Raw genomic sequence first — 23,643 nt, 5'->3', positions numbered from 1 at the left:
GTATCTATTTTATCTGATATTATAGTTCCCTATCGAGGGAACTCAACACTGCGTCGATAAAATCGACTCTTTGGGGACGCTCCCTAAGCGTGCGCCTCTGAAGTATGAATGAAACTAATCCAATCCTGATTGGTGTTGCGTCGTGACGTAACATGTGACGGCATACCCGGAAGTATAAAAGTGACGCTGTCACAACACACACTAGCTTCGCTCTTCAGCAAGCGCTTTATGTTGAAACTGTCTGTCTTATTTGGTGTTGTTTGTCTTATTATTGAAAAGAATGGCCAGTGAACAGTTCAAGAAGTGTGTGCATCCCTGCCCTCGTTACATCACGGGTGGGGACGCACACTCTCTTTGTGTGAAATGTTTGGGAGTGCAGCACGCACGGGCAGCTCTTGAGGGGGCTGCTTGTGAACTTTGTGAGGCTATGCCTATTAGAGTGCTGCGCTCCCGGCTGGCGTGCTTTGACGAGCACGGTCAGGCTCGCGTTCCCCAGGGTTCCGGTCCCGCATTTGTCGAGGCGATGCGGCGATTGAGATCCTGGGGTTCGCAGCGGGATCTGGCAGAGGAGAGTGAGAATGCTGAGGCATTGTCTCGCTCTCCATCGGCTGATCCCGCGGCCTCTGAGAGTGGTGTGGGAGCCCGCGCTGCGCTTTCTCCTGCCCGCGATCAGGTCCCGATGCTTGAGCTGTCTGCTTCTGAGGAAGTGGACGTGCTCAGCATTGATGCGGACGACCGTGATCTCAGCGCGCCATCACGCGGCCTGAATTATGAGGAGCTGGTGGAGGTTGTGACACGCGCTGTGGCCAGACTAAACATCAGCTGGCCACAACATGAGCAGGAAACGCAAGTCACAAGTAAAATGGACGAGCGTTACCTGCAGCGCAGGTCACAGCCTCACCGCCGGGGTCTGCCGTTTTTTCCCGATCTCCATAAAGAGTTCACGAGATCGTGGGAAAGACCGCATTCGTCCCGTGTTTTGAGTCCCAGTATAATAGATTACAGCAATGTTTTGGGGGCACGAGATATGGGATATGGGAAGATGCCGAAGGTGGAGGAGGCTTTAGCGAGCTATCTCTCTCCCGAATCGGCGTCTTCCCTAAAGACCCCGGTGTTGCCTAGTAAGCCCTGCAGGGAAACATCTGCATTAGTGGGCAGGGCTTACATGGCGGCAGGTCGGGCTGGCTCATGTCTGCACTCGATGGCGATCTTGCAGGCATACCAGGCCGACCTCCTGAAGGATTTGGATGAGGGGGAGGGGCCTACTCCTGAGGACATCTCAGAATTGAGGAAGGCCACAGATTTGTCTCTCCGGGCCACTAGGGAAACAGCCCGCGCTATTGGCCGCTCTATGGCGGCCATGGTGGCCACGGAGAGGCATCTGTGGCTGGACTTATCTGGGATTAAGGAGAAGGATAGGTCCTTCCTGCTGGATGCGCTGCTTTCGGCTTCTGGCCTGTTCGGCGACGCCGTTAATTCAGTTGTCGACAGGTTTCAGGAGTCGAGAAAGCAATCTGCGGCGTTCCAGCAGTACCTCCCCCGGAAAGCGAAGGCCAAATCTAGTAGGGTGGGGCAAAGCGATCAGCCCCAGCCATCAGCCAGCTCCTCCCACAGGGCAGAGCAAAAGGAGAGCGTTTCCTCCAGAGCCCCCCCTCCGGGGTCTTGGCAACAGAGGAAACGCTCCCAAAAACCGAAGTCCTCCGGCCAGAGGGGTGACCTGAGGGACGTCATTCAGGCTAGGAGGACTTCGGAGAAGAAGTCCTAGCCACGGCAGGACTTCAGAGGCCTGCCCCCTCCGCAGTGAAACAACCGAGGTTGTTCTCACAGCGGGGCCCTCTAGGAAAAGATGCATGTCCGCCGTTAGCAGCGTTTCGGTCCGCATCAATTTCCAGCAAAAAGATGATTTTAAAACATCGGTTATGGTCGCAGGGACCGAATCGACTACAGCCTGCCAATATTCAGCTTCAGGTAGTCGAAAAGAATACCCTGACTACACCCGAGGCCAGCCTCGAGAGGCTGGTACCCTTAGTAGATTTTGTAGAGGGATGGTATCATCTTCCCAACATATCTCCATGGGTCAAATCGTGAGTCAAATCAGGTCCGAGGACTGGTTTGTCACGATAGATCTGAAAGACGCCTATTTTCACATCTCCATCCTTCCATGTCACAGGAGGTACCTGAGGTTCGCTTTTGGGGGCGAAGCGTACCAATATCGGGTTCTTCCGTTCGGCCTAGCACTCTCTCCCCGCACATTTACCAAGTGTATCCCTTGCTCCACTGAGACTTCAGGGGATTCAGATATTGAATTATCTCGACGACTGGCTTATTCTGGCCCAGTCTCGGGAGATGGCAGTTCGGCATCGAGATGTCGTTCTTGGCCATATTCAAAAATTGGGATTAAGACTCAATTTGAAAAAGAGTGTGCTAGAACCGTCCCAGGGCTCGACTTTTTTGGGAGTCGTGTGGAACTCGACTACAATGCAGGCACGCATGTCTCCCGCACGTATCGAGTCAATTCTGGCGATGGTATCCAGGGTGAAGCTAGGCCAAGCCATCACTGTGAAACACTTTCAAAGGATGCTGGGCCTCATGGCAGCGGCATCCAGCATTATTCCTCTGGGCCTCCTTCACATGAGGTCCCTCCAGTGGTGGTTGAAGACCAAGGGGTTCTCACCCAAAGGGAATCCGTTCCGTATGATCAGAGTAACGCGCAGGTGCCTTCATTCTCTGCAAATATGGAAGAAGCCTTGGTTCCTATCCCAAGGGCCAGTGTTGGGGGTGTCATGTCGCCGGGAAACCGTTTCGACAGACGCCTCCCTTACTGGCTGGGGCGCGGTCATGGACGGCCGCTTTGCCAGGGGTCTGTGGCAGGACCATCATCGCACTTGGCATATAAATTGCCTGGAGATGATGGCTGTGTTCAGGGCTTTGAGGAGCTTCCTCCCAGACATCAAGGGTCGCCACGTCCTAATACGGACAGACAATACGTCAGTGGTGGCCTATCTGAACCGACAAGGGGGACTCAGATCGCACCCTCTGTGCAAACTGGCGCATCAGATTATCCTTTGGTCCCAGGGGAAGATATTGTCAATAAGGGCAATGTATATTCCAGGGGTTCAGAATCGGGGAGCAGATATCCTGTCGAGGCAGGGGCTGAGGCCCGGGGAATGGAGACTTCATCCGGGGGTGGTGAAGTCGATATGGGAGAGGTTCGGACCAATGGAAGTGGATCTGTTTGCGTCTCGAGAGACGGCCCACTGTCCTCTTTGGTTCTCCCTCTCACATCCAGCCCCGCTGGGGTTGGATGCCATGGTACAGGCTTGGCCGAGGCTTCGCCTGTACGCATTTCCCCCGATCGCTCTGCTCCCGGGAGTCCTAGAGAGGGTCCGTCAGGAGAGCATCAGTTTACTTCTGGTTGCCCCGAGATGGCCAACACGAGTATGGTTCTCGGACATAATATCACTCCTCATAGCTCCGCCGTGGCCGATTCCTCTGAGGAGGGATCTGTTGTCTCAGGCGGAGGGCACGATCTTCCACCCTCGCCCAGAGTTGTGGAAGCTGTGGGTCTGGCCTCTGAGGGGGTTCAGTACCTGAATGCTGGCTTATCAGCTGAGGTGGTTGAAACCATACTTAGCTCTAGGGCTCCATCTACCAGGAGATTATATGGCCTCAAGTGGAATGTGTTTCTCACTTGGTGCAGAGAACAAAGGTTGGATCCAGTAAACTGCCCAGTGGCTTCAGTTCTGGACTTCCTTCAGGATCGTTTCTCTGCGGGTCTCTCCCCGTCCACTCTTAAGGTGTACGTGGCTGCCGTTTCGGCTTTCCACGCGCCAGTAGATGGTGGACCTCTGGGGAGGCACCAATTGGTCATTCGGTTTCTCCGTGGTGCTTGGAGGATGAGGCCGGCGACCAGGTCCAGGGTTCCTGCCTGGGACCTGGCGATAGTTCTGGAAGGGTTATCCCTCGCTCCCTTCGAACCTTTAGAGTCGGCTTCGCCTAAGGACTTAACACTAAAAATGGTCTTTCTTTTAGTGATTACTTCTCTTAAGAGGGTGGGAGATCTCCAGGCCCTGGCGGTAACGCCAGCTTGCTTGGAGTTTGCCCCTGGCAAAGTAAAGGCCTTTTTGCACCCGAGTCCGGGCTACGTGCCTACAGTTCCTTCGAATACGGCTCGCTCTATAGTCCTTCAGGCATTCCATCCTCCACCTCATATGTTGGCGGAAGAAGAGAGGCTTCACTTGCTCTGCCCCGTCAGAGCTTTGAGTGTATACCTGGAAAGGTCCGCTTCTTGGAGAAGATCGGACCAGTTGTTAGTATGCTTTGGGTCACCTAAGAGTGGGCTCCCGGCGACCAAGCAAACTCTAAGTAACTGGATTGTCCAGGCTATTACTGAGGCTTACAAGGTGCGCAGGGTTCCTTCACCTTTGGCCTTAAGGGCTCACTCGACTAGAGGCATGGCTTCCTCTAGGGCCCTTCTGTCGGGAGTACCTCTACAGGAGATTTGTGAGGCAGCCGGCTGGGCTACCCCACATACTTTCATCAGGTTCTATAGTCTCAACCTTCCCAGTACGCCCGGTGCACACGTACTCGGCCCTTGCTGAGTGCCTAATCAGTTTCACTCTGGGGCGGGTCTGTTCGGTGCGTGGCCTAGTGGGTACTCGTTCCCCAAAGAGTCGATTTTATCGACGCAGTGTTGAGTTCCCTCGATAGGGAACGTCTCGGGTTATGACTATAACCCTTGTTCCCTGAGAAGGGAACGAGACACTGCGTCGTGTTGCCACGCCCTTGAGCGTCTTGCTTCATCGCGAGGCTAGTGTGTGTTGTGACAGCGTCACTTTTATACTTCCGGGTATGCCCTCACATGTTACGTCACGACGCAACACCAATCAGGATTAGTACTAGTAGCTAATTAGATTAGTTTCATTCATACTTCAGAGGCGCACGCTTAGGGAGCGTCCCCAAAGAGTCGATTTTATCGACGCAGTGTCTCGTTCCCTTCTCAGGGAACAAGGGTTATAGTCATAACCCGAGACGTTATCTATGTATCTATTTTATCTGTTATAGTCTGAGACTCCTTTCTGACTATAACATCAGAAGGAGTCTAAAAGATTGTATTGTTTAAAACCTTTTGAGGAACCTTTGACCAGAAATGAGTTTAATAGGTCAGATTTGGACTTCTCTATGGCTTAGGAAGCATCTGTTGGAGTCTATGGGTATGTATGGAAAGTTCAAGATCAAGTACTTTTGGGCCAGAAACATGTTCAGTAGGTCAAATTTTTGTCTGGCTGAAATGACATCATGAGATGTAAATCTTTCGGTATATTAATACTTGCGTTAAATTATCCATCCAAGATGGCGTCTTGAGGTCAAGACATGTTTGTACTGAGTCTGTGTATATAGAGTGTTTTATTGCTTTTAATGGTGCCCGTTACTCCACAACTTTGTCTACAAAAATAACTCTTATGCACAAGCATCTCCTTAACTGTTGGATTATTACAGTCAACCATCTGGCCAGCACTGGTAACAGCCACTAACTACCAAGTTCAGCTGACTAGCTGCAATCGTGCACCTTACAGTATTCCGTAGTGTCAGGTAGCAACGGAGTTTTGGTCTACCCTCGGCTGGTATCTGGCTGGTGTCCCTCCCTGGCGCTGTTACCCCGGAGCTTTGTAGCCCGGCGTGGGTACTCCATTGATAGGAATTCGGCGACGCTTCGGTGCCCATTGATGCCCAGCCATCTGACCAGTAACACCAACAACAGCTACCTAGCCCAGCTGACTTGTACACAATCGTGTACATCGCGGCACCCTAGTGGCGGATAACAACGGAGATCGGTCTACCTCGGGTGGTTGGCGTCCTCGCTCCTCGGCGTTGTCTTCTCGGAGCTTTGTTGGACTCGTCGTGGGTGCCCCGTCGATGGGATTTCGTGGCGACGTCCTCGGTGTGCCTCCAATGTGATGCGGGTCTTCTGGATAACTGACGGGACTGGCTGCTTGGACTAAAAGTTGAACTTTTTGCCATCATATACATTTTCCTTTAATTTGTGAAACGAACCTGTGAAGCCCGATCATCAACATCGTAAGAATACATTATTATTTGGCTTACTCATTGTCGATTTGTGTGTGCGACTGTGCGTGCAGCGCTCTCTTTTTTTTTTTCTCTCCCGAACATGTCTCGTTTTTTGTTCTTGCATTTAGTTTTTATTGTCCTATTTATGCAAAGACCAGAGAGTCATGATAGTTCAGACAACCATTTTATACCTCCTCCCATTTTTGCTGAGACACAAAATGGTACAACTTATCCTTACAATTTTCATAGAGATGCAACTTGTTTCTTTATCACTTTACACATAGGTTTACCCCCTCTGTATATACCTCTGACTACACCCTTATCTGCCTTTAGGGCGATGAATATATTCTATTCTGCTCAAAAATCCTTTCTATATATCTATCCGGTCCAATACTCAAAACGCCCTGTTCTGCTTGCCTTCTGCAGAATTTTCACATTGCTCTTACTTTGCTCGGGTGATGTTGAATTAAATCCTGGCCCTGTAGCAAATAATACCATTTTAACACCTCAGGATATCTCTTATGCAGACTTCTGTAATAGTAATAATTTGAAGTTCATGCACATTAATATCAGAAGCTTACTTCCTAAAATGGATTTGTTTGCTGCCCTTGTACACTCAACCAACCCTGATATTTTAGCAGTGTCTGAGTCCTGGCTTAGGAAATCTACTAAAAATGTAGAAGTCTCAATTCCAGGTTATAATATTTACCGTCAAGATAGAACCACTAAAGGAGGCGGAGTCATTCTTTATTGTAGACAGGCTTTACAATGCTCTATCATTTTATCTAGGTCTCTGCCGAAACAGTTCGAGCTTTTAATCTTGCAAATCCACCTTTCTAGAAATAAGTCCTTGACTGTAGCTGCCTGTTACAGACCCCCCTCTGCACCTAGTTGTGCCCTAGACAACCTGTGTGAACTGATTGCTCCCCACTTATCTTCTGAGTTTTTACTGTTGGGCGACTTAAACTGGGATATGCTTAACGCTTCTTCCAACTTATTATCTAAACTTGATGCCCTCAATCTCACGCAAATCATTAACGAACCTACTAGATACAACATGAAATCTGTAAATAAGGGCAGCCTTATAGATATTATTCTAACCAATTTGCCCACTAAATACATCTCAGGTGTCTTTAGTCAAGACATCAGTGATCACTGTATAACTGCATGTGTTCGTAATGGGTCTGCAATTAAAAGGCCTCCTCTTATCATTAATAAACGTTCTTTAAAACATTTCTGCGAACAAGCCTTCTTAGCTGATCTAGCTCAGGTATCCTGGAAGGACATTGACCTTATCCCTTCAGTTGAGGATGCCTGGTCATTTTTTAAAAATTCTTTTTTAGCTGTTTTAAATAAACATGCCCCGTACAAGAAGCTCAGAACTAAAAGTAGATACAGCCCGTGGTTCACCCCAGAACTCACTGCCCTGAGCCATCATAAGAACATCTTATGGCGTACTGCATTAGTGACGAAAAACCCTCGAGATCGTCAACTTTTTAACGAAGCCAGAAATCGATACACACAGGCGGTCAGGAATGCTAAGGCTAGTTTTTTCAAACAAAAATTTGCCAATTGCAGCACTAACTCTAGAAAGTTTTGGGATACAGTAAAATCTATGGAGAACAAGAATACCTTTGCACAGCTGAATATAGCTTTGAAGTTAGATAATATTACTACCACTGACAAGCCTTCCATGGTTGAGAATTTTAATAAGCATTTTGCCATGGCTGGTCATGCTTTTCATTTGGCGAATCCGACCATAACTAATGGCTCTTCACCCTCTGTAGCATCTTGTAACAGCTTCTCTCATTTCTCCTTTGCCCCTGTTCAGACAGTAGACGTTCTAAGGGAGCTGCAGCATCTTGACCCCTTTAAATCAGCGGGACTAGACAATTTGGACCCTTCCTTTTTAAGGCAATCTTAGCTACCCCCATCACCAGTCTTTTCAACCTTTCTTTCAATTCATCCGAACTACCTAAAGATTGGAAATCTGCGGCAGTAATTCCGTTATTTAAAGGAGGGGATAGATTAGACCCAAACTGCTATAGACCAATCTCTATCCTCCCTTGCATTTCAAAGGTTTTCAAAAGAATTGTTAATAAACAAATTATCAATTATTTCGAATCCCAGCACAGTCTTTCTGACATGCAATCAGGTTTTCGTGCCGGTCATGGGTGCACCTCAGCCACACTTAAAGTACTAAATGACATTATAACTGCTCTTGATCACAGAAACTACTAAGCAGCAGTATTTATTGACCTGGCCAAGGCCTTTGATTCTGTCAATCACAACATTCTAATTGATAGATTGAAAAACCTGGGTTTCTCTAATGATTGTCTTGCTTGGTTTACAAATTATTTTTCTGATAGGTTTCAATGTGTTAGGTCAGAGGGACTACTCTCCAGTCCTCTTGTTGTCTCCATGGGGGTGCCTCAGGGTTCAATCCTCGGGCCGACTTTATTTTCTATATATATCAATGACGTTGCTCTTGCTGCAGGAGACTCAATGATTCACCTCTATGCAGACGATACCATCCTTTATACAGTTGGCCCGGTGTTGGACACTGTGTTAAACAACCTCCAAGAAAGCTTTAATAATATACAACACTCTTTCTGTTCCCTTCAACTGCTTTTAAATTCTAGCAAAACAAAAGTTATGCTTTTTGATCGATCTCACACTGTACTTGATTGTTCAAAAAGTATCATAACTCTAGATGGGTTTGCAATAGAGTGGGTAGATACCTATAAATACCTAGGGGTCTGGTTAGACTCTTCACTCTCCTTCCAGACCCACATCAATCAGCTTCAAGCTAAAATCAAATCTAGGATTGGATTTTTATTTCGTAATAAAGCCTCCTTTACTTTCCCAGCCAAACTTGCCTTTGTGAAAATGACTATTCTTCCAATTATTGATTTCGGTGATATTATTTACAGAATCGCTTCAAATTCTCTCCTTAGGAAACTGGATGTTGTATACCATAGTGTCATCCGTTTTGTCACCAATGCTCCATATAACACTCACCATTGCAATCTTTACAGTTTAATAGGCTGGCCTTCATTACATACCCGGCGTCAAAAACATTGGTATCTTTTTATCTATAAATGCTTACTGTGTAAAAACCCACCCTATCTACAAGCATTAATTTCGAGAGCGATCCCCACTATGAACCTTCGTTCTAGCAGGTATATCACTCTGGTGGCTACTAAAGCTCGTACTTCGTTTGGACGCCTCTCCTTCCAGTTCTCTGCTGCTAATGATTGGAATACACTTCAAAAATCTTTGAAACTTGAATCCACTGTCCCACTAATCACTTTTAAATCATTGTTAGCAAATTTAATGTCAGACCATTGTACATGCTAACCTGATCTGTGCACTTGATCTACGGATCTGTATTAATCTTCTACTGTATGTTAATTATGTACTACTTTGTCTTGTAATTTTATGTGTAACTTATGTTTTTTGTACCTCGACACTTTTTTGCGTTGAAACAGTAACCCATTTGTTTTGGCACTGCCCTTTTGTCCAAAATCTCTGGTCTGACATTTGTAATTTTATTGCAGAAAAAAATGACCTCAACAGAACTAGGCCTAATGAAACTTTCATTATTAATCTGATTATTCTCTTGGCAAAATTGTACATTCATAAATGTAAGTTTGCGCATTCCATAACATCTTTTATTGCTTTTAACAATGAGGTCAAGCAATATGTCAACACGATTAAGTATTCTCTTAATCAGAAGGCAACAAAAACTGAATGTGTGTAAACAATTTTATATCTTTTTGTAAATCTGTACTTCCCCTGGCAAAATGTGATGATGTAAATCTTTGTTTATGTTTTATGTTAAAACACCCACAATGTTGGAAACTGCACAATGTATTATTTTTATAATGGAGGGCAATGTTCATTGTAAACTGTGCAATTGTTGAATAAAAAACAAAACAAAAAACGAACCACAAACATTTTTTTATTTGGATTAAATATTGTAATCATTCAATGTCATTTTTCATTGTCAATCGTTTTATTATTAACATGATCATGCCCAATACTTAATATTCAAAGAAGTTGACTGTCATTCTGTGAACTATTAAAAAGACAGGAATAAAGCACCAATGCACAAAAGAAATACTTTTAATTAGTCAAATTCATAAAAAAATTTAAACTCAACAGGTATAGAAAATAAGTAGGCTGTGAGAAAAATACTGTTAATGAGAAGACATAGTGAAGTGGGACACTTTTTAGTAAATTGCATTTTAAACAACCTACGTCAGTTAGAATGTATTCAAATTGTGTTTTGTTTCAATAGATTGTAATTAAGGCCACTATGGTGAAATTTCCCCAATTTATGTACTTATTAACAAACTGTTCATCTATACAACATCTGACACCCTCTTCAGCAAACTGGAAGCACTCAGGTTGAGTAGGACACTTTGTTAGGGAAAGTGGGACACTATTTTGTGGTTAAAATTAACATGAGAAATACAAACCCCAATTCCAATGAAGTTGGGATGTTGTATAAAACGTAAATAAAACCAGAATACATGCATTGAAAATGTGTGTGCATTATGAATCAATTAATACTTGGAAGGATTTAAAAAAAAATAATTTCTGGAACAAATGCAAATATTTTAACAATGTAAGCTTCACTCAACATTAAATGAATGTAACTTTCATTAAGCCTACATCCTTTAACCTGAGATGAGAACAGGGGCTGGCGGTAAATGGCTTTCACTGACCTTTGCAGTGTTGATTATGGGACGTTCTATGCCCAGGTTAAAAACCTTAATTTTGGTTTGTGTCCTGCAGTCACCTCCTGCTCATATTCTTTAATAGCCCCTGCCATTCTCTCTTTATCTTTATCCTACTTTGCTGTCTTTTCCTTTTCTGTATTGTATTGCTTTCTTCTCTCTCTCTCTCTGTCCCTCTCCTCTGTGTATGGGTACTATCTTGTGTATATTGAAGTAACCAACCTAAAATTGTATATTCAGACACATTATTATTAAATATAACATTAAAATGTTATATTTTGTTCATGAAATGGCTGCAGTGTGTTTGCTAGCATTAGCCCTAAAACTGTCCCGCTCAACGTGAAATGCACTGTCCCACTCAACCTAACACTGTCAGGTTGAGTGGGACTGTGCTTTGAATCTAATTTTCACAAATATTTTATACAGTTAGATGCTCATTGTTATTAATCTCTAATACACAGACAGTATAAATGTGTGTAAAAACAAAAGTTTTATTGTTAAAATCATACGTGACAGAATTATCAACCTTATTATTCTAAAATAGATTTACACTTGCCGGGTTGGTTACCATGAATTCCCAGGAGTCAAGCAATTTGAAAAATAAAATCTGGACCACATCTGTGATGTCACATCAATCACAACATTTATTTCATATCCAATAGACATTCAGCTACAACACAGTAATAATTGTTGTGATTGGCTTACAAAATTAACCCTTTACAGTACCCAAAAGCTTAAAGGAGAACTCCGGTCAATTTTAACATTGAGCTAATTTTTTTTTTGTACATTTGGAGTGCTGTCAGTACAGACAAAAACGACAAAAAGCGGTGTTGCCTACATATTGTTATCATCTTTTTAAAATTTGCACCTGTTGTCTTTGAAGTCAACAGGGTGCGAATTTTAAAAAGACGATAACACGGTGTAGGCAACACCGATTTTTGTCGTTTTTGTCTGTACTGACAGCACTCCGAATGTACAAAAATGCTCAATGTTAAAATTGAGTTCTCCTTAAAGTGTCCCACTCAACCTGATGTCCCACTCTACCTGAATTCACCACTGCTGCAGGTTAGTGGATAAATATATTTAGCCTATTTATTCTTCAGAATGGAACAGTTGGAAAGAAAATATTTTTATAGGAACATTTCAGCAGGCTTAAGATAATTAATAAAGAGATCATTATTCATTGTTTAATCAATTGTCATCCATAAAACATAGTGATAATCTGCCTTCTCTATGGACTTGTGATTAACACTCTAACCGGAAACTCCCGTTATGTAATAAGTAGGACGCGGAAGTAGTTGTGCAAGTAGTGTATTGGGGCTAGCCTGGGGCAGATAATAATGGACTAAAGAAAACTGGGTGTAACAAATAAGGATCAGAGCCTAAAATAGATTTTTTTCTCCAGGTGTCTCTGTCTCTCTCTCTCATTTAAATAGGCAGTTTGTGCCGACATCATATAGGTAGACGCCCTTTCGACCGCTACAGCCTAGTGGCACGGACGCGCCGTGGGGCCACCATCTTAAACCGGTCATCCGCACAGCACATTTAATGAATCATATCTCACTGAATACCGAACTGATTTTCACGCTGGGTTTTTGCTGCAAAGGTCATACATGTAGCTATGATACAGGACACGGGATATTTTATTCACAAAATACAAGCTTTAGTCAGGTAATTTTAAATGTTAAATCTTACTTGTGAAAAGTAATTCCCGAGCGATAGTCCGCCGATTTGAGCAGGAAGATGCTGCACAGTGCTCAGTCATCTACTCCTGCTATGCAACACAAGGAATATGACCGGTTTAAGATGGCGGCCGCATTTCTCAGTACCCAACAGCCAAAAGAGCATCACAGCCAGTGCCGGCCGGAAGTAAAAATTCAATACAATTTCTCCATTGACATTTGAGATATAAGCCATAAAAACGTAACCATACATGGTAGACTTAAAACCAGCTACGGCTGTACTAAGCGATTGTATATGCTCATATAAACGCCAAAAGTTCATGGGACACTAATCTTGTTTTAAGAAAAAAATGCCTTTTATTTGCGATGTATTGGATAAGTACTTCATTACCCACAATCCTGAACAATCCCACAGTGATGCATCTGATTGGTGGAAGTCGTGTCACGTGTCTGAAACCCCGCGAAGGTACGTGAAGACTGAAGATTGCGTAATGACGTAGGGCTAAGTTCATTGGTCGCACCTCTGAGACGCCCATTGGATGTGCAGTTGCCACAGCTTAGCCTATGAGCGAGCCAGATGCTCAATGTTTTAGCATGTGGAGCTGCAAATGCATTTGCTTCAGTAAATCGAGGAAAAGGAGTTTCCCTGCACATTCACTAAATTCACTGGAGGAAAAGTTCATGTGGCCGTCGTCAGATTTGAAAGTCCAGGCCAGTGGGTCGCAAAAACGGGCGGCGTTCTATTTGTAGTTACGTAGGTGGCATCTATGAATACCTAGACATGTGTTTTTATATATTGTTTTATAAAAATGGCATCACATAATAACCCATATGGCACTGTCAGAGAGTTTATTCACTCATAACATATGTATACACATAAAACATGATATCAGAGTTTTAAAATCAAACATATTAAAAGAGAACAATACATTGCGGTTGTTTAAACCAATGAACATTAAGCTGTGTCATCAGCAAGTCGTTTCCCATTGTGCTTTTGATCAGTGCAGTCAGTGGAGAGCAACTACGCGCAACTGCAGAATCCAACACTTCCACCTTGCGCTCGAGAGTTTTTTGACATACATCGGCATGACATCAGAGCCAGGTGGACCGCTCTCGGACACATTTCTAACCGGCATGCATTTCGCGCTGATCACCGGTTATCGGTTCTGCGCAGATTTTGCTCATCTTAAACAAGCCTATAGAGTTCAACCAAACGGTTGCGGTGCAGCGCAACAGGGGAGAGTATCCTTGAGCTCCCAGAGTATGACAGTGGTTCCACAGCCCTATCTTATCAGTGTGGCATTAGATCTCTTTTTTACAGTTTTGTATCTTGATATCATTCGCTTATCAATCCACGCTGATTCGTGCTAGCTGAGGCAAAGAACGTATATTCACAAGAAGTGAAAGGCAATAGAACGTTCCATTGCAACACATTGCAACACCAGCGCCCAGCAGCAGCCCTACGCTTCTACCATTTTGGGGTGAAAGCGACTCGGCAGTCATATATTATACATATATTTAGTCCAGTGCAGAGGTCATTTTTAGGTTGAAATAATTAGGTGATTATTTTAACTCACAACAGTTAACGTTATAGCAGTTAAAAAGAAGTTTCTACTTAACCAGACTTCCCCCCCCCCCACATAACTTGAGACAGGGAAGTTCAAAGATTTAATTAATTATATTATTAATTGCAATACTATCTTATATTGATGACCGTTAAAACAAGACAAACAAAAAAACACAGCCACGGTCCAAAGTGGCAATTAAAGTTATAGGATAACGGACACAATGATCAATGATCGTCATGTTTGTAGCATGATCCAGGGGGTTAAAACGTATAAAATATATTTCAGGCCTAGTGGAGTTGGTAACTAATAATAGTAGTAAATGTGTAAAGTTGCATACAATGGAAATACTCACTAATGAAAGAAAAAATCTACCTGAAAAAACTGATATCTGTGCTGTTGCCCAGTAACTCCAGTTGGAATTTTCACCCCAAAATGGCGGCCGCGCTACCAAAGTGCCATCAAGTGGCTGTTACCAAAAAAGCATCAGAGTTTCGCCTCTTGTTCTTCTAAACTCTTTGCCTCTTCTCACATGCCCCGTTTCCTTGGTTAAAAATCGCAATTTTCTCACGATTTACAAATAGTTGGAAACAATTGGGATATTTTAAGTAGGCTAATCAATTAAACAAAATATATAACATTGGCCTAGTGGTTTTTGGATATTTTACTACAAAAATCCTGCATATTGTACCTTTAACTTTTATTTAAAGAAACAGAACTATTTGTGTAGATTTAAAAAAAACTTCTTTTGCTTTCCCCTTATTGTTGATTAATTTCATGAAAAGAGACACCAGTGATTTTGCCAAGAGATCTCTCGAATTTATTTATAATATTTAGAAGACATAGGAGGAAGAGACAGAGAGGTCTTCATTCTGCATCGTTATCATCTCTTCCTGCTTTTCGAACAAAAGGGGCTCAGTATAAATACTACTGACCAAGAAAAAAACTATATCACCATAGTAACACATACATTACCACAAGAACATGTGGTTCCCATTAACAATGGAATGTATATCCAATCCCAGTGGAATAAACTGCATAAACTTTCAGTCTCACTCCAACATACATTCTCTCATATAGTCTAACTTATCACAAAGTCTCCTAAAGTCTCTCTCTCTCCCACATCTTCAAAACATTATAAAAACGTAATAATAGTACTAAAAACATTAAATTAAGAGATTTTCAATCTTCAGTCCCTATTACACATAATTCCCTCAATGAGCTGACGAACTTGTGCTTCAGTCCACGTCCTCCCTTGAGAGGTTTCATCATGGTTCTTCCCAATGACTTGTTTAAACGATGGACCTTCTGCTCCACCTCCTTTAGCCCAACAATCTTTTCTTAAGTGTCCACACTTTCCACAGTTGCTGCAAATCTTCAACCACCTCTCTATGTCCATGTTGTATTGAACTGTCGCCACTCCTCTTTGATTTGGCTTGTTTCCTTCTTCAAGGTTTGATCTCATAGCCATCTCTAGACGGCCAGCCCATTGCATAATTTGGTCAAATGTCTCGCCTGGATTGACTCCAAGTGATAAGGCTTGTTGGTATTTAGAGCTAAAGCCATCCACAAGTGTTTCAGTGAACTGTACATCATCTCTGTCAGGTTGTTTCTTAGCACAGAGAGCCCATCCCTCATAAGCATTCCACTTACGTAGAGCATATTCATCTGGAGATTCATCATCCTTTTGCTTAATCAATGTCACTGAAGTGAATGGAATTTTACCACTTCCCAAGATTTCTTGGATTTCTTTTCGAAATTCGTCTAATGTTTGCCAAAGACCCAGGTGTCTTCCCTGGCCATCAACCTCAAAGTCTACCCATTGGGCTTTTATCACTGCTGGCATGCGTTCCCATCTGTCTCTTGAAATTTTAGCTTTCACAATGGTGTGAATGTCTTTTAGTGTCATTTGATGTGCTTCAACCAGAGAGTCTAATTCTCACCAAAACTCTGTGTTTGGATCTTGTCTCTTCAGAGGAGGCAAGGCTGTGAGGATGGCTTGACGTTCTCCTGGAGTGAATGGTCTTTCTTTGGTCATCATTTCAGATTGTGACTCTTCCCTTTTGATCACAGGCGAAGAAAATTCAGGACCGATTTTGTCAATTGTGATCATGTCGTCATCCCTTGTCTGGTCACCCCAGTCAGATCCATAATTATGAGCTGGTGTACATCGCATCATGTCTCTGCTTTGCTGGGCTGATTTAGATCTTGTTATTATTGGAGCTGCTTGTGCAGATGCAGTATAGATTTTGCCAACTGGACCTCCATTTGATCTTGGAGCTGCGTCAGAGGTTTAGATGAACTTGTGTATTGTTCAGGCAAAGTTGGATAAATTGGTTTGTAAGGCGGAGGCGTTACTGTTGTCGCGGATTTCACTGGTGCTTGTGAATATTTCCTTTCAGCTTCAGTTATTAAATTTGTCCAATCTGGATCAAATAAATCATCACTGGTTGTGTTTTCTTTCTCTGGACATGTGATGGACATGATTTTGTTTAACTTGTGGTATGCTTCAACTTGAGGCTTCATCACTTCCACAAGTGGAACGGGACCACCATTTAAATCACAACAAATTCCACCTTGTTTCACAATCCAATTAGCTGCTAAAATTGGAAATGCTTTTGATTTTATCTTGTCTTTTTGGGACTCGAACCAGCATAACTGCTCATTCATAGATGCATTAGTGTTCAGTCCTTTTTTCAAAAGTTTAGTTAGTTTCTTGTTCTTCTTCCTTTCAAAGTACCAAGCAGCTATCATGCTGGTACAGACAGTTGCTGCCCTTTTCAAGGTGCTCAAAGTCTGTGCATACAGAACAGCAGGGAAATGTATGAGTCCATATATGTGTGTGTGAATTATGTTCAGAAACTGCAGCCTATGTGATGCGTCTGTGTGTGTGTTCAGAGCTGCAGGCTGTGTGTGTATTTGTGTGTGTGTGTGTGTGTGTGTGTGTGTGTGTGTGGGGGGGGGGCTACCCTGTTTCTCCCTCCCTCTCTTTCCTTCTCCAACTGGATGTGTACAGAGCAATTCTGAAGGGAGGGGCTGCTTCGCTCTCTTTCTCTATCCCTCACTCACAGAACAAAAGAAAAATTTAAAGAAAAGTTAACTCATGCTTTTCAGTATGTTAGTTTTCTTTTTAAAACTCAAAATGGTTTCTTTTTTCCCTTTACAAATATTTTGGATTTTATCTCATATTAATTTCTTTGGTGTTTATTTTTACACTAATGAAAGAAAAAATCTACCTGAAAAAACTGATATCTGTGCTGTTGCCCAGTAACTCCAGTTGGAATTTTCACCCCAAAATGGCGGCCGCGCTACCAAAGTGCCATCAAGTGGCTGTTACCAAAAAAGCATCAGAGTTTCGCCTCTTGTTCTTCTAAACTCTTTGCCTCTTCTCACATGCCCCGTTTCCTTGGTTAAAAATCGCAATTTTCTCACGATTTACAAATAGTTGGAAACAATTGGGATATTTTAAGTAGGCTAATCAATTAAACAAAATATATAACATTGGCCTAGTGGTTTTTGGATATTTTACTACAAAAATCCTGCATATTGTACCTTTAACTTTTATTTAAAGAAACAGAACTATTTGTGTAGATTTAAAAAAAACTTCTTTTGCTTTCCCCTTATTGTTGATTAATTTCATGAAAAGAGACACCAGTGATTTTGCCAAGAGATCTCTCGAATTTATTTATAATATTTAGAAGACATAGGAGGAAGAGACAGAGAGGTCTTCATTCTGCATCGTTATCATCTCTTCCTGCTTTTCGAACAAAAGGGGCTCAGTATAAATACTACTGACCAAGAAAAAAACTATATCACCATAGTAACACATACATTACCACAAGAACATGTGGTTCCCATTAACAATGGAATGTATATCCAATCCCAGTGGAATAAACTGCATAAACTTTCAGTCTCACTCCAACATACATTCTCTCATATAGTCTAACTTATCACAAAGTCTCCTAAAGTCTCTCTCTCTCCCACATCTTCAAAACATTATAAAAACGTAATAATAGTACTAAAAACATTAAATTAAGAGATTTTCAATCTTCAGTCCCTATTACACATAATTCCCTCAATGAGCTGACGAACTTGTGCTTCAGTCCACGTCCTCCCTTGAGAGGTTTCATCATGGTTCTTCCCAATGACTTGTTTAAACGATGGACCTTCTGCTCCACCTCCTTTAGCCCAACAATCTTTTCTTAAGTGTCCACACTTTCCACAGTTGCTGCAAATCTTCAACCACCTCTCTATGTCCATGTTGTATTGAACTGTCGCCACTCCTCTTTGATTTGGCTTGTTTCCTTCTTCAAGGTTTGATCTCATAGCCATCTCTAGACGGCCAGCCCATTGCATAATTTGGTCAAATGTCTCGCCTGGATTGACTCCAAGTGATAAGGCTTGTTGGTATTTAGAGCTAAAGCCATCCACAAGTGTTTCAGTGAACTGTACATCATCTCTGTCAGGTTGTTTCTTAGCACAGAGAGCCCATCCCTCATAAGCATTCCACTTACGTAGAGCATATTCATCTGGAGATTCATCATCCTTTTGCTTAATCAATGTCACTGAAGTGAATGGAATTTTACCACTTCCCAAGATTTCTTGGATTTCTTTTCGAAATTCGTCTAATGTTTGCCAAAGACCCAGGTGTCTTCCCTGGCCATCAACCTCAAAGTCTACCCATTGGGCTTTTATCACTGCTGGCATGCGTTCCCATCTGTCTCTTGAAATTTTAGCTTTCACAATGGTGTGAATGTCTTTTAGTGTCATTTGATGTGCTTCAACCAGAGAGTCTAATTCTCACCAAAACTCTGTGTTTGGATCTTGTCTCTTCAGAGGAGGCAAGGCTGTGAGGATGGCTTGACGTTCTCCTGGAGTGAATGGTCTTTCTTTGGTCATCATTTCAGATTGTGACTCTTCCCTTTTGATCACAGGCGAAGAAAATTCAGGACCGATTTTGTCAATTGTGATCATGTCGTCATCCCTTGTCTGGTCACCCCAGTCAGATCCATAATTATGAGCTGGTGTACATCGCATCATGTCTCTGCTTTGCTGGGCTGATTTAGATCTTGTTATTATTGGAGCTGCTTGTGCAGATGCAGTATAGATTTTGCCAACTGGACCTCCATTTGATCTTGGAGCTGCGTCAGAGGTTTAGATGAACTTGTGTATTGTTCAGGCAAAGTTGGATAAATTGGTTTGTAAGGCGGAGGCGTTACTGTTGTCGCGGATTTCACTGGTGCTTGTGAATATTTCCTTTCAGCTTCAGTTATTAAATTTGTCCAATCTGGATCAAATAAATCATCACTGGTTGTGTTTTCTTTCTCTGGACATGTGATGGACATGATTTTGTTTAACTTGTGGTATGCTTCAACTTGAGGCTTCATCACTTCCACAAGTGGAACGGGACCACCATTTAAATCACAACAAATTCCACCTTGTTTCACAATCCAATTAGCTGCTAAAATTGGAAATGCTTTTGATTTTATCTTGTCTTTTTGGGACTCGAACCAGCATAACTGCTCATTCATAGATGCATTAGTGTTCAGTCCTTTTTTCAAAAGTTTAGTTAGTTTCTTGTTCTTCTTCCTTTCAAAGTACCAAGCAGCTATCATGCTGGTACAGACAGTTGCTGCCCTTTTCAAGGTGCTCAAAGTCTGTGCATACAGAACAGCAGGGAAATGTATGAGTCCATATATGTGTGTGTGAATTATGTTCAGAAACTGCAGCCTATGTGATGCGTCTGTGTGTGTGTTCAGAGCTGCAGGCTGTGTGTGTATTTGTGTGTGTGTGTGTGTGTGTGTGTGTGTGTGTGGGGGGGGGGCTACCCTGTTTCTCCCTCCCTCTCTTTCCTTCTCCAACTGGATGTGTACAGAGCAATTCTGAAGGGAGGGGCTGCTTCGCTCTCTTTCTCTATCCCTCACTCACAGAACAAAAGAAAAATTTAAAGAAAAGTTAACTCATGCTTTTCAGTATGTTAGTTTTCTTTTTAAAACTCAAAATGGTTTCTTTTTTCCCTTTACAAATATTTTGGATTTTATCTCATATTAATTTCTTTGGTGTTTATTTTTTCCTTAAAGTTAACTCGGATCAGTCTCCTCAAATATTTGAACAGCTTTACGCTCAGGTTTAGAATGCCCCCGATCCTAGCTAGTTACAAGGGCGCCTTTTATACTTGTATAACTTTAGCGTGTTACAATGTTTTAGGGATTACTCTGCCATCTTTAAACAGTCCCGCCACATTTAACCGCTTTGGTCAATCAAGTATCACTTGTGTCACACTTTCCTCGTCTCCTTCTGAGAACAAATCTTCGGTGTGTTGGATGTTTTAGGGATTACTCTGCCATCTTTAAACAGTCCCGCCACTATCCAACCACGTCGCAGTTATATCCAAGCAAATTTTACCAGCTTAACCGTTTTACAGCTAATTCCAAATTTCTGACTAGATGGCCTTTTTTCTAAAAAAGATCCACCTCTATCCCAGCATTTCAAATATTTTTTGAGGTTTACTTTTCAGAGAAACTTAAATAAGCCAAATTAATTCAAATTACTTAATTTATATTAATTTTGATATATGTATTTTACTATGTCTTATATTCATTGGCAAAACAACTGGTACCTAAAATCACACAGTTCTTTTCAGCAGTTTCAGTCATTGTCTCTAATCATCAGGCAGACTTAGAACTTTTTATAAAGCAAAAAGTCTTACATGCAATGATTGAGAGACGAATGCCTGGACGTGCGATCCTGTTCGTAACACCAAACTGTAGATTTAAAAAAAACTTCTTTTGCTTTCCCCTTATTGTTGATTAATTTCATGAAGAGACACCAGTGATTTTGCCAAGAGATCTCTCGAATTTATTTATAATATTTAGAAGACATAGGAGGAAGAGACACAGAGAGGTCTTCATTCTGCATCGTTATCATCTCTTCCTGCTTTTCGAACAAAAGGGGCTCAGTATAAATACTACTGACCAAGAAAAAACTACATTCCACCGCCTGATCGACGCCCTCTCTTTTGCTTCATACCCCTGTACACTGGGGGGACGGGGGCGCTTTGTCTGTCAAACACATTAGCCACAGGGGACCTGTACCAACGTCTTCTCGCTGAGTTCCCTGACATCACCACACCCACGTTTTCATCGGCGGTGGCTAAACAACGGCGTGGAGCACTACATCACCACGGTGGGCCCACCAGTCTACGCACGAGCTCGGCGCCTCTACTCTGCCAAGCTCGCGATCGCCAGGGAGGAGTTTGCCACTATGGAGCACCTCGGCATTGTGCGCCGCTCCAACAGCCCGTGGGCACATGGTGACAAAGTCCGATAGCAGTTGGCGTCCCTGTGGTGATTTCCGTCGCCTGAACAACGCTACAACCCCCGACCGGTACCCGGTGCCGCACATACAGGACTTCTCCGCCCACCTAGCCGGCACCACCATATTCTCAAAGGTGGACCTGGTGCGCGGTTACCATCAGGTGCCGGTCCACCCGCAGGATGTCCCCAAGACAGCGGTCATCACAACCTTTGGCCTTTTTGAATTCTTACGGATACCTTTCGGCCTTAAAGGGGCAGCGCAAACGTTTCAGCGCCTTATGGACTCTGTGCTGAGAGACATGCCGTTTCTATTTGTCTATTTGGACGATATTCTCGTGGCCAGCGCGTCCGCAGACGACCACCTGACACATCTCCGGCAGCTACACATCTATGGCAGGCTCAGTGAGCATGGTCTCATCATCAACCCGGCCAAGTGTGAGTTTGGCCGGTCATCCATCACTTTCCTCGGCCATCACGTCACACCGCAGGGGGCCGTCCCCCTCCCGGCCAAGGTGGATGCTGTCGCCAATTTCCCTCGCCCACACACGGTAAAGTCCCTGCAGGAGTTTCTGGGTATGGTGAACTTCTACAACCGTTTCCTCCCCCATGCGGCTCAGCTCATGCGACCATTGTACGATGCCTTGCGTGGTGGGCGGGCGGCGGAAGTGTTGGATTGGTCCCCAGAGATGGTTTGTGCTTTTGATGCTGCTAAAACGGTGCTGGCCAATTCTGCTCTGCTAGCGCACCCATCTCCTACCGCCCCAGTGGCTCTGACTATGGACGCCTCGGACTACGCCGTTGGGGCTGTGTGTGAGCAGTGGGTGGGCGGAGCCTGGCAGCCGCTGGCCTTTTTCAGCAGGAAGCTCCGGGACAACGAGAGGAAATACAGCGCCTTCGACAGGGTGCTCCTGGGTCTTATCCTCGCCACCCGTCATTTTCGTTTCCTGTTGCAGGGCCGGCGGTTCACGGCTTTCGTTGACCACAAGCCGCTGATGTTTGCTATGGCCAAGACTTCAGAGCCATGGTCTGGTCGCCAGCAGCGTCAGCTCTCTGCCATATCTGAATATACCACCGACATTCAGCATGTGGCCGGCAAGGAAAACTTTGTGGCCGACTGTCTCTCCCGGGCGATCATTGGTTCCGTCCACTTGGGCCTTGACTACGCAGCTATGGCTGAGGATCAAACCGCGGACTCTGAGGTGCAAGCCTATAGGACGGCTCCCACAGCGCTGCTCATGGAGGATGTGGTGTTTGACACTGCCAACTCTACACTTCTCTGCGACGTCTCCACTGGACAACCGCGCCCCATGGTCCCTGCTGGCTGGAGACGTAAGGTGTTTGACACTATACACGGTCTTTCCCACCCGGGGGTGAAGGCTTCGACCAAGCTGGTGGGGGCCAAGTTCGTCTGTCCAGGCCTGCGGAGGGATGTCAAGGCTTGGGCTGCTTCCTGTGTGGCGTGCCAGCGTGCACGTCATACCAAGGCCCCTTTGGCAACCTTCAAAGTGCCGGAGAGGCGTTTTGATCATGTGAATGTGGACCTGGTGGGCCCACTTCCCCCCTCCCGTGGTTACTCCTACCTCCTCACCATGGTGGACAGGACCACCAGATGGCCGGAAGTGGTGCCCCTGGCCTCCACTACATCAGCTGAGGTGGCACGGGCGTTCATTATGGATTGGGTGGCCCGTTTTGGTACGCCGTCTGACCTCTCCTCGGACCGAGGTCCGCAGTTTACGTCGGAGCTTTGGACTGCGGTCGCCGAGGTCCTGGGAGTGAAGGTCCACCGTACCACAGCCTATAACCCCCAGAGCAACGGACTTTGCGAGCGGTTTCATCGGGACATGAAGGCCGCGCTCAGGGCCAGCCTCACGGATAGCGACTGGGCTGACCGCCTCCCATGGGTTATGCTTGGCCTTCGTTCTGCCCCCAAAGAGGATCTTCAAGCCTCATCAGCAGAGTTGGTGTACGGCCAGCCTCTGCGCGTCCCGGGGGAGTTTCTTCCAGATGCAACGGCCCCGTGGTCGGTTGACTCCCATCGTACTGTGTCTCGGGACATTGCCAACGCTTTTATTCCTATCCCAACGTCGCACCATGGCCTCCCCCAGACCTACGTGCCCAAGGATTTACCGTCAGCCAAGTATGTGTTCATCCGCCACGACGGACATCGTACTTCACTGCGTCCCCCCTATGATGGGCCCTTCCGTGTCCTGACGGGAGGGTCTAAGAACTTTGTGGTGGATATGGGAGGTAGGCCTGAGCGGGTGGC

At 44.3% G+C, this 23,643-nt stretch overlaps 1 protein-coding gene across 1 annotated transcript in view; it reads right to left on the bottom strand.

Moving 5' to 3' along the window:
* Positions 1 to 15,532, bottom strand: part of LOC148973666 (uncharacterized) — a 32,968-nt gene extending 17,436 nt beyond the window's left edge. Inside the window, exon 1 of the mRNA XM_089119202.1 lies at positions 15,293 to 15,532. Within this exon, the coding sequence (XP_088975328.1) occupies positions 15,293 to 15,532 (240 nt within the window). The remainder of the gene's footprint in view (positions 1 to 15,292) is intronic.
* Positions 15,533 to 23,643: the final 8,111 nt, after the last annotated feature.

This window comes from Pimephales promelas, chromosome 14 (genome assembly GCF_988280905.1).
Source record: "Pimephales promelas chromosome 14, fPimPro1.hap1.1, whole genome shotgun sequence".
In the NCBI taxonomy this organism is placed as follows: domain Eukaryota; kingdom Metazoa; phylum Chordata; class Actinopteri; order Cypriniformes; family Leuciscidae; genus Pimephales; species Pimephales promelas.
The sequence above is the reverse complement of the archived record's forward strand: the minus strand, read 5'-3'. Positions and strand labels throughout refer to the sequence as shown.